The sequence below is a fragment of the Gossypium hirsutum genome, chromosome A10 (assembly GCF_007990345.1).
Source record: "Gossypium hirsutum isolate 1008001.06 chromosome A10, Gossypium_hirsutum_v2.1, whole genome shotgun sequence".
Taxonomy (NCBI): Eukaryota; Viridiplantae; Streptophyta; class Magnoliopsida; order Malvales; family Malvaceae; genus Gossypium; species Gossypium hirsutum.
The window spans coordinates 113,168,863-113,181,267 of record NC_053433.1 but is presented as its reverse complement, the minus strand read 5'-3'; the positions used below and the strand labels follow the sequence as shown (position 1 = coordinate 113,181,267).

Genomic DNA, 12,405 nt, shown 5'->3' with positions numbered 1-12,405 from the left:
CAAAGAGCTGGATAGGTAGAGGGATTCACGATAAATGCTCAGCGTATTAAAGTTTTTGAGTGAAAAAGAATCCCTTATAATATTAATACCTTTTTATAAGAGAGTGAGAGTTTATAACCAATTATTTCTCTCAATAAATTTTAGGTGATCTAATGAAGGACCCAATCAGATCCAAGTTGAGGTACATAAACATTAGTACAATAATAAATTTAACAATTAAAGTTTATACATTTTATCTATTTAAGCTAAAGTTTTTATATATTTTTTAACTTTTTAAATTTTTAAAAATTTTATAATTTTTTAAAAATTAAGACTAAATCAATAAAATATATAAATATAACATGAAATTGACAGAAATAAATTACTTTAATTTAAAAAAAATCAATTTGCACAATGTTGTTTCCACCTTTTGTTTTTGAAACTTATGATGGAACTGGATTTTGGACGAAGACTAAAACAAAATTTGTAGTTGACCTAAGTTGAAACAATTTATTGATATCACCAGTCCTTTATGGTCAGTAGTGTTAAACATACAGGCCGAATAGCAAATCATGAAGAAATTACGTGTAAATATTTTATTACAAATTAATTAGTTCCACATGAAAAATTATTAATAAATCAAATAATTAGGATTACACTAAAGCTTTACAAAGTGAATTTTATTATTCAAACATTTTGGACATTACCAAATGAATATAATAAAACAAGAAAAGCACATATACTTACAAAGACGAAACAAAAAAAAAAAAACTCTATACAAGTGACACTTTCAAATGTGATCATCATCGTCATCTACAACCTCTTTTATCCGGCCTTTCAAAGCTCTAATGAAGATAGTGCTGCATCTCCAATGGATGGTATATTTGCTTTCTGCATCTCCAATAGAGTGTGTGGAAGATGGCATTGTTTGATCTCCAAGAGCACAAGGGATGTGTACTGCGGTGCCACAATTTGCACAATGGTAAAACCAAGTATGGGGTGTTCTTCCTCTTTCACAAATATCACAGTAAGGATGTTCAGAATGATCATTATCTTCAGTGTATGTGAGAACCAGACAATGTTCGTCAGCTTTGTCCCAAACTATTTCTGGTAGCTGAGAGCACACTTCATAATGTACATTAAAATTACAAGCTTTGCATCTATATACAGAAAAACCATCAGTGCTGCCACCACAAGCATTACAGAAGTAATCATTCTGCCAATTGGTAATATGCCTCGGGTGAAGGGCAAGCAGGTGTTCGTGCCCACGACTTTCGCGATACCACAAAATGTCAGCGCAACGAACACAATAATGGTCGCTGCACGAATGATCCTTACAAACGTAGGCAAAACCAGTACAACATATAAGACAAAATGCACATTTGAAAATGCAATTTGGAAAAATAAGGTTAAAGGGATGTTGGTGAATGTGACCCAAAACTTGCTTCTTCTTCGGCAACTCAGCACAGGATCTGTGGAGAGAGAAACCACATTCTAAACAACCATAAAAGGGAGTCAAGATGATTTGACTACAGCCATCACAATACATACGATCCTTGACTTCATCGCTTAATACTAAATTATGGTGATGGCTAAAATGCTTTATCTCTGTATTTATCACATTTTCTCCATCTTTGATCATTTTAGTAACGAGAAAGTTTGGATCTAAAGTACTGGCTTCCAACATTGCATTAAGCTTATCAAAATCATCTTTTGAATCAATTTTGTAATACCACCCAGCTTCCTGTAGTGCACAATTCACATGGATAATGAACTTGCACTCAGAACAATAGTAACTCCCACACGCCATATTCACCTCCTCGTGACAAATTGTACAATCCTGTGTTTTACACTCATTGTCTATTACAAAGTATTTGTGAGAAATAGGATGCTCATGCCAAACATTTTTTATGATGCGTGGCAATGAAATACATTCCTTATGGACCATTAGGTTACATGTGGAGCAAATATAAGAAACATAGTTTCCTAAAGTGCCACATGCATCACAATTGAATGGAGATGCTCTTAACCACCTTGTGAATGGGTGTTCGTGACTACTTGGCTCCTCAACAATAGGTGGTGGTGACACACATTCAATGTGAAGAGAAAACTTGCAAATCGAACAACAATAAAACAATCCTCTATTTTGGGTTTCAAAGCATATTTTGCAAGGGAGATGATCACTATTAAATTGTAAGAAAAGAGAATGGCAGCGATGGGAAAGGTGATTGATTTCAAGAGGTAACTCAAAGCATTTTTTATGCAGGTAAAATCTAGAATCATGAGAGATATAATAGACTGTAGTAAAGACTTTTGACATGCAAAGCATTGAACTCTTTCAAGTTCTTGTGGTTGACATTCAGAAGAGACCAATGCGTCTCGACGGACAAGCTCTCTAAATTTTTTTTCAAGAATTTTGTATGAAAGAAATGCACACTTGATGTGAAAGAATAAATTACAAGAACAATAATAAATAAACTTCTCACATTTTTTGTTGCAGAAACCACAAATAGGGTTAACTTCAACATATGGAGAGCTTGCCGTAAGCTTAAGGTTATGCTTGCGATGAAAGGGGTGATCCATCTCAACAGGTGCCTCAGCACAGTTTTTGTCAAGATGAAACTCACATTCCATGCAACTAAACCTTGGACCTGACACCAACTCCCCACAAGCACAGCAGAAAACCTCCCCACTTTCATGATTTCTTTCATCATTGAAAACTAGAGGATGAACATGGCTAAAATGTCGAAGAACTTCCATTTTTCTCTCCTTTCTTTCTATGGAACTTTGTAGGTGTGATAGTTGTTACTGATTTTGCAAAACCAGAAGCACATATATATATACTTCAAAATTTTCTTATTCCTTTGAATTTAATTGATAAATTATTATTGAAAGAATTTTACTTTATTCAGTCTTCAAGTTTGTTCTAAATAATTTTGAAATCAACCCACAATAACTTTATATATCATATTTTAGATAGGAATGAGCCCTTTCTGAATGCTTAAATAGAATCAACCTATGCCCACATGTATACAGTACTCTTTAGTTAAAGCCATACACTTCACTTTCAAGAAATCAGTCCCACACGACGATATTAAAATTAGTGCCAACGATTCTGTTGCCAAGAATCAACCTTACCCTTCTTTCCTACTCATACAGATAGATCTATTTTGAAGCATCACCATTAAAAGATAGTTCTAGAACAACCTTTCATATCTAGTTTCTCAATCTCTGTTTCAACCTCTGCTATTCTTTCGTAAAAATTCCCATAAGATTCAGCATTCCTATTCTTCAAATTAAGAGACATCACTTCATCATTTTTAAACACATCCATTTACACAAGATAAATCTTCCATTTTATCTTTGTTTTTTTAATATATTCTAATATTTTTTTCTCAAATTAAAATCTCCAAAATTTTCCACTTCCAAGTTTCTCATTATGTTTTTCTTTATTTTATCCCTTTCTTGCTTCATATTTATTACATAGATCCATTAGTCATTTTTCTAAAATTATCCTCTCAAAATCACCTAATGTTTACATTTTCAGTCAATTTGATCCTTATTCTTTTTGTTAAATTTCTCTACAATATCCACATTAAAAAGTTTTCCATATAATAAAATAATTTATTTTTTAAAAATTAAAATGGGTCGAGTTTGGGTTTGACATCTATGATTCGAGTTAAGCTTAAAAAAAATTTTAGACTCATTTTTTGGGCTGATCCCAAACCTATCAAGAGGGTCCAAAATTTCACTATAGTCTAACCTGATCCATTATCACCTCTACGTATAAATAATAATTTTTTAATAAGGTTAAAATATGCTCTAAACTCCTGTATACTATAAACATTTAGAATTGAGTCTTTTTACTTTTATTTCCAATAACTTAGTCTCTTTTTTTTTTAGCTTTCAGAATTTAGATTTAATTGTTAACACCATTAAATTATTTTGTTAAATTCATTAGTGACATTTTAAAATATATAAAAAAATTATTCACTTAATATTCATGTAAAAAAAATAACATTATAAATAAACTGAGTTTAACAAAAGAATTCTAACAACATTAACAATTAAACTTACTTTTTTTTTAATTTAAGAAATAGAGGGATAAACATTTTAATTTTTTTGAGAAGAAAGAAAAAAAGAAAAGAGGTAGAGAATTTTACTTTAATACATCTTCAAGTTTTGTGGTAAACCATTGATTTGATCCCTTTCTTGCTCTTTTAGGTTTTGATGTCTTTTCTTTATTCTAATTCTAATATAAGAATAGGGTAGTTGAATCAATCAAAGAAGAGATTTCCCTTAATCTTCTCTCAATATACAAATTTCCAATTTAATAAATGTAAAACGTATTATGTCCATAAGATAATTATGATATATTACAAAATTATAGATAAAAAAGGATATGCTTGATATAGTATTAAAATTACTAATTTTTTTAAATATTAGAAATTTTAATATTTTAAAAATTTTATAAACCACATTTACTAAAGCTTGAACATTAAATACAAAAAATTATTTTATAATTCAATTAATTAGAATTTATAATTGGTAAATACTTTTAAATAATTATTTTGAATAATTATTTTAATTATTCAAATAAAAAAAATTAAATATATACAATTATTTATAAATTTAATAAATCATCCTCCAAATCATTACACCCAAACACACTCTACAAGTCTTTTTATATACAGTTAATTAATAAAGGAAACAAAATCAAATTTGTCAATAATATATGCTAATCAAGGTTAAATTTTTTATCTTTATAACCCTAAACCTTACTTAAATCCAATCGAGCTGAATGCTTAATTAGATCCACTAAATTGGTGATTAATTAAGAACGTTTTAATTATAATATTAAAATTTAATCATTATTACTTTCAAAATTTCAAAATATCATTAAATATTTATAGTGCTAATTAATATTTTCTGCCCAAATTTAACCATGTAACAACTCATGGCATAAGGAAATAATGTGGAAATAAGGAATAACAAATTAATCAAGTTGTAATATTAATGAAATTAATCAATATGATATTAGAGTATCTGTTTTATAATGTCGCCATCAAACAAGAGAAAAAAAAATCAATTGCTCAACCATAAAACTAAACGACAAACCATAAAAAGATAGTTATTCTTTCAATTCCCAATTATTTTCCAATATGTAACAGTAACACCACATTTTATTTACAATAAAAACTATAAAACAACATACAATAACTACATTAATGGACTTTCAAGTCCCAACCAACAAAGTGAGTTTTTTTCCCAGAAACTTGGGTGCCATCATTCAAGGACCTCTTTGTCTTCTCCTTTGGGCCGCCACCTCAACAGCCGTAAGATATCCTTTCTATAAGGGTCTATACATTTCCAATGAACAATGTAGTTACACCCATTCTCTAGACACTCAGCAGATAGATCTTTGCAATGCTCCTCACATATATGGCATTCAGGAGGGTAGTCATAAAGCTTTCGGGTGAAAGTGAGTGGGTGTGGGTGATCCTTTGCTGTGTAGGTCTTTCCGAGCTTCATATATGAGTATGCATCAATAACACAATCTTTATGGACTGAATTATCACAAATTGCACAGTGGTAAAACCAACGGCTTGGATTTCTTCTTTTTTCACACATATCACAGTAATGGTACTGTGAATAAATGTTGTCTTCACCATATGTGAGCATGAGGGGATGTTCATCACACTTGTGTTGAATCTTGTCGGGAAGCGTAAGACAATCGTATTCCACAGCAAATTTGCACTCTTTGCAAACATACGCATACTTTACATTATTTCCACAGCCACTGCATTGCCCTGTACAGTTTCCGTAATAGGAAAGGCGGTGTTCATGCCCTTGACATGTGGGGGTATCCGAAAGTTGAACACAACGAACGCAGTAACGATCCCCACACACATTACAATCATAGGAGAAACAGTTATTGAACCGAAATCTACATACACAACACAAAAAATCAGCATGTAAATTAAGAGTGAACGGACGTACGTGCATATGACGCCAAATGTACAGCTTCTTAGGCAATTCAGCACATGATTTATGGAGAAAGAAATCACATTGTGCACAATGGTAAACTGAAGACGAGATGAACAACACGCAGCCATCACAATATTTATCATCCTTAACATCATTGCTGAAAATTAAGTTGTGAGGATGGCTTAAATGTTTTATCTCTGTGGGTATTACATCATTTTCTCCAAGCCTGGTCTCTTTAATAACAACAAAGGCTGAATTTTTAAGCAATTCACCCGTTTCTTCAATCCCATCGTCGAATATCTTGTACCATCTATAAGATTTTATTGCACAATTTGCATGGACAACATAATTACAATCAGAACAACAGTAACACCCATGCTTCGAATTCACCTCCTCAAGGCAAATCTTGCATTTCCATGATTTGATCTCATATTGCCCAAGGATGAATGTGTGGGAAATTGAGTGACCATGTCGTGGAAACCTTTTGATGATGGGTGGCAATGAAATGCAACTTTCATGAACTATAAGGCCACATGGAGAACAAATATAAGATATACAATCCCCGCTTGTTCCACAAGCATCACAAATGAATTGCACTTGTCTCCAAAACAAGGTGAATGGGTGTTCATGAATTTCACCTTTGATACTAGGTTTTGGAGAGACACATTTAACATGAAGTCCAAACTTACATGCGGAACAATAATAAGCAGGTGACAAAGCTTGTGTTTCCCGACAGATTTGACAGAGAAGAGATTTCAAATTAAGCTGTAGAATAAGAGGATGGTGACGGTGACAAGGGTGGTTAATTCTAGTTGGTCGCTCAACACATGCAATATGAATGGCAAACTCACAAGGTGAACAACAATAGACAAGTCCCCTAGGTTGGGTTGTTTTGCAAATTTGACAAGGGAGACGCTGACTATTGAATTGTAAAACTAGAGGGTGTTGGCTATGAAAAAGATGATTGACTTTAATAGGTAGATCAAGACATTTTTTATGCAAATGAAATCTAGAATCAAAAGAAATGTATGGAGAATCTAGTAATGGCTTCCTACATGCAAAGCACTCGGTTTCTTCAAGTTCCTCGGAACCATTTTCAGAAGAGACCAATAGATTTTTTTGGGAAACACCTTCAAGCTCCCCGACCTTATTTTCAGCAATGGTTTTTGAAAACAAAGCACATTTTATATGAAAGTCTAACTTACATGAACAATGATAAACAAATTGCTCACATCTTTTGTCACAAAAATCACAAATAGCCCATGAACCTATGTATGGTGGACTTGCTAAAAGTTTAAGGCTATGGTTGGGATGAAAGGGGTGATTTACCTCTGAGGAGGCCTCGAAGCATTTCTTGTCAAGGTAAAACTCACACCCCATACAACTATAGCTTGTACCTGATACCAGCTCCCCACATCCTGAACAATTAGCCTTCTTACTTTTAAGGTTGCGCTCTTCGATGAACTCTAAAGGATGTTGATGGCTAAAATGGTGGTGAAGCTCCATTTCTCCTTTTGTTTGGTTTCTATGCAAGTTTGTGGGTTAAGTAACAACAAATGCTTTTGTGGAAGCTTAAGGCTATGGTTGAGATATTTATATTGTTCCATTAGATGAGAATGACATTTTTTATGAGAAAGGAATCTAATGCTGTTCTTACAGCCAATTCATAGTGCTTCTGATACCAGGAATATAATTACTCATAACTCATCTCGAACTCTTAAATAAGAGAATAAATGTGCTTAAGTACGTTCGAAACTATATCATCCTATACTGACAATAATATTGATGCAAACTAAGCTAAGACTCAACTAACTCAATTAAGTTAAAATTTTAAATATATTTTAAATATAAAAGATAAATATCAAAATTATACATAAACTTTGATCTAATATTATTCAATATCATGCATGATTTTTAATCTGATGCAATTGTATACATAGACCTTTTATTTTGATTCAAGTTTCACGTTCTATTAACATCATTATTTGTGTAATACTATTATACGCTATATAATGTGGTAATTACTAATTTGATATTTTATTAAATTAAGAAATAAAAAATAAATTTAAATTATTTTCATAAAAATGAAAAAAAAGGGCACATATATGCCATTATAGCAGTAAGGAAAAGAATATCACTTTATTCTTTTCAAGTATAATTTGTGCTTGAGTTAACAATTAATTGCGTATTATCCTCCATAAGAATGGACTTTTTTTCTTCAAACTTTCTAAGTTGTACCATTCTTTTGATGCACTCCATAAAAAAAATTGATCTACCATGTATTCTTTACTTTCTTGTAACGCCCTAAAAATTTAAGGTTTGTAATTTTGTCGGGTTTGTCATAAATTGTATGTTTGGTGTGGTGGTTAAGTGAATTGGGTGTGTTTGGAGGTGTCTAAGAAAGCCTGGGTTCAAGCTCTGGCTTTTGCAAAAATATTGTTTTTCTCTTAAAAAAGAACCTGAACGTTGGCACCTAGGCTTTATGAATATGTGATGGTTGCTTGTTACCATAAAAAGCCTTGTGGCTTGGTGGCATGTGGCGTGTTTTGGCAGATGAGAAGACTGGGGTTCGAATTCCATAGAAGGTAAAAGAGGTTAATTTTGCTGCTTGGGACGACAAGAGTTAGTAGTGGACTGAAACTCTGTTGGGTGAGAGTTTGAATGAGTCTTGGAGGTTGTTGTGGAGGGATAAGAGGAGAAAATCTTGGAGCATTTCAAGGGATTTGAATTGGTAGGAGTTAGAGCCGAATAGGGGTGATTGTGAGTGCAAATTCGGCTAAGGGGTTTTGGGGAGTATGTTTTCGGCAACTAGGAAGAGTATAGGTGCCGAATTGTTCTTGGATTATTTTGGGTTTTGCATTTTTGTTCTCTTGTTACCATTTCCCTCTTGTGCCGATTTCTTTTGGTATCTTTTAGGTTAAGCCGAAATTCTTTCCTGCTATTTTTCCCCTTTGTTTTTCACTCTGTGCCGAATACACTCTTTTGGTTCACTCTCTAGCCTGTGCCGAAACTCTTTTCCTTCTCTTCTTTCTTTCTAACCCCTTCTCCATTACTCTATTGTGTTTCTTCCTTTGGAGCCTTGACCGAATACCACTTGCTCTTTCCTCCTCATCTTATTCAGGTTTATCTTGGTGTTAGCCGAATATCTTCTTTTCTCTGCTGAATGTTTCCCTACTTTGATCAAGGTAAGTGAGTTCCTCTTGGTTGTCGAGTTTTTATCAATGGTGGAGCCTTGCTAATACGGTTATCAAATGTAGTTTCACAGTGGTGCCGATTCTCTTTCTTCTTTCTATAGTGGTCTCCCTTTTTAATCTCTTCTTTGTGTCGATTGCCGTCAGGAAAACGTTCGTGACATCGCATGCTTTGATTATAGGTGGTATTGGGGTTGGCCGAACGCTGTTATCCTCATCTCTTGGTTTATGTTTTGATAAGGAGTACACTTAGTTTAAGTTTATTACTTTTAAGGTTGCTAAATGGATGGGATTTCAGTGCAGATTGTCATCAATAGGTGAAGGTGGTTGGAAAAATGTGGTTTGAACCCTGCTTGTTCTTTCAAGGTGAAGCAGGTGGTGTGTAGTGATCTCTTCTCCAAATAGGTGTGTAGTCGTACACCCAACCTTACTCTGTGTTCAATGATGAACGCAGGTGTGTAACCACACCAAGGCTGTGGTAGATCGGCAAAAGCCGAAAAGCCAGAGCTTCTACTTTTATGGCCTTGCGAGCGTGCAATCACTCGTGGGGTAAATCGAGCTCGCAGTAGACTATTAGACCGTTGCATGCGTTTCATGGACTAGGGCCGTTATAGGTCTTGTTGGGCCGAGATGGGCTATGTGGGCCCAATAGACCTGTGATCCCCACACAGATAGGTTATGCGGTAAGTGACAAAGTATGGAATGGGACATGGAAACCGCGTTGGCACGAATGAACTTGAAGTAAGTGGGGCACATGGGCGTGTGGGCCCACTTGGGCCGAGTAATGAGCCTTGAGCCCATTTGCGCTGTTTTGGCCATAAAGGATACCTGAGTCGTTCGAGATGACTGTAGACCTTCTGAAGGGTCGTTACCTGTACCGAGACCCTAATATCAGTTAAATGACCGAAATACTCCTGAGGGGTAAAAATTACTATTTTACCCCTAACTGATGAAATGACCTTTATAACACTAGTGGTAGGTTAGTTGATGTGTGTATGACATTCATATGCCTGGATTTGAATATGACATACTGCATACATGTAATATTTATGATACGACATTTGCATGGGGTTGGGTTTGTGATATGGAGGAAGTACTGTATTGGCGACTATGTCACGTTTACTATTACTGGTGGCTTGCCATACTTACTGCTACTGGCAGCTACGCTGTGTTAATATTACTGGTAGCTTTGCTGCGATATTGGTGTGCTGGTTGGGTGGGTTGATTGATATCCCCACATGGTGTGTTGGTTGGCACAGGTGGTGTGCTGGATGGTTTTGGGATGGGTTGCATTATACACTATACTGAAGCTGTATTGGGCTTAGGCCCACACTGCTACTGTTTCAGGGCTAAGGCCCAAACCCTACTAACACTGAATAGGGCTTAGGCCCAGACTGTTACTGCATACACTGTTTTCTATAGTCTGATATGGGATTACACACTGAGTTTTCGTAAACTCACCCTTTCTTTTAATTGTACAGGTAATCCTCAACCTTAGACGGTTTGGAGCTGCATGAGATTTGGGGTGGCCACACGAACGCGAATGACTTTAATATTTACTGATTTTATATTTGGGTTTTGTTTTTGTAATAAGGCCATTTGGGGATTTAACTTTTAATTGGGCTATCATTTGGTATTTATCAACTGCTAGAGTAGGGACATCAGGTTTTCAAAATAATAACGTTTTCGGTAAGCAAACCTGTGACTTATAACTCTAATAAAAACAACCTTATTGAAAACTATACACGTTTTAAACAGCATGAAACACTAGGCATACACGGGCTTTAAAACTATAAAGGCTTTTATGACAACCAGTTTAACATCATAAGCTTGTTGGATTTTTGGGTAATTGATGTGGCACGTCAAATTCGGTCGTAACGTCTAGGCCGGGTTTGGGGTGTTACATTTCTATTTACTCATGACATAATTATTATAAATGAAGGAAGATTTGTGTTGTTAAAACTATGGATTTGATTATTAATAATAGAAGGATAAAGTAAAAATTCTTTTCTTCTTCATCTCCATGTTCTCTTTAATTTTTTTTATTTATTATTTAATTGAATTTAGAAATAATTGTAGCATCTCAATTACACTCTTTAATTTTTAAGTGGAGAGGATGAGAAAATTAAATAGAATAATTAATCATGATGATTTTCAATTTCAAAAAAAAAGTTCTTTTTTAATATAATTACATTTTGTTAACTAAATATTTTTAAAATATTAGAGAGCTAAATCAAAGCAGCGCTGACCACATTTACAACATTTAGGATAATGATTGGCCTTTTACACAAACATGAGAGAGTGTGGGTGGTCGCTTTCCATGAAAGTTCTCCCACTATTGATAAATAGGTAATCTCCAAGAACACAATGGTAAAACTAAGTATTGGGGATTCTTTCTTCTTCACAAATATCACAACAATGATATCACATCAACAAAAGTATTCTAAATTAAAACACATTCCATCTCTAACAAACCTACGTAACATTGATAATGCACCTCAAAATTGCAAGCCTTGCATCTATATATTGCAACACCATCAGTACACTGCCACAGCAAGAATTATAGTATAGCCCATTATATTTTTAGTAAAAGTGAATGGGGTGCTTGTGTCCATGGCTTATGTAGACCAAAGGAATTTCAGCATGTTAGAATTAAGTGACCCGAATCCTTATTTAAATAAAATACAATGGTAAAATAAAATAAAAGAAGAATCCATATAGAATTACACTTCTTTTATTTTATTTTTAGAATAATTTTTTTTAAACCTTATTAAATTTCATCTATTTGATATTGATGAGAATAATGTATTTCAGTCTTACTAGAATATGGCTTTACAAGCCTATAAATAGACATAGTCTATTCCTCTTGTAATGATTCGAATTCAACATAGTGAATTTTCTTCTCCTCTGCCCGTGGTTTTTTCCTGAAAGGGTTTCCATGTAAAAATCTGTGTGTTTATTTTTATTTTATTTTATTTTTACAAATTGGTATCAGAACTTCAAGGTGTTCATCTCGATCATAGTAATGGCGTCTTTGAAGTATAAAATTCTATTGTTGGATCGCAACACCAGATTCTCGTTGTGGCAGATTAAGATGCAAGCAGTTATTGCGCAGATGGATCTGGAGGATGCCCTGTTAGGGATAAATAAGATGCCTTCGACTTTAACAGATGAAGAGAAGAAGTGTAAGGATTGAAAAGCGTTAACACAATTACATCTACATTTGTTCAACGAAATTTTGCAGGAT

At 33.9% G+C, this 12,405-nt stretch overlaps 2 protein-coding genes across 2 annotated transcripts; both read right to left on the bottom strand.

Moving 5' to 3' along the window:
* Window positions 1-644: 644 nt before the first annotated feature.
* Window positions 645-2,870, bottom strand: LOC107897799 (uncharacterized). The gene has a single exon (XM_016823368.2). It carries the CDS (start codon window positions 2,306-2,308, stop codon window positions 770-772), a length of 1,539 nt encoding a protein of 512 aa, XP_016678857.1. The 5' UTR covers window positions 2,309-2,870; the 3' UTR covers window positions 645-769.
* A 2,395-nt stretch (window positions 2,871-5,265) lies between these two features.
* LOC107895855 (uncharacterized) lies at window positions 5,266-7,473 on the bottom strand. Its single transcript, XM_016821071.2, has one exon. It carries the CDS (start codon window positions 7,471-7,473, stop codon window positions 5,266-5,268), a length of 2,208 nt encoding a protein of 735 aa, XP_016676560.1.
* Between the last annotated feature and the right edge of the window lie 4,932 nt (window positions 7,474-12,405).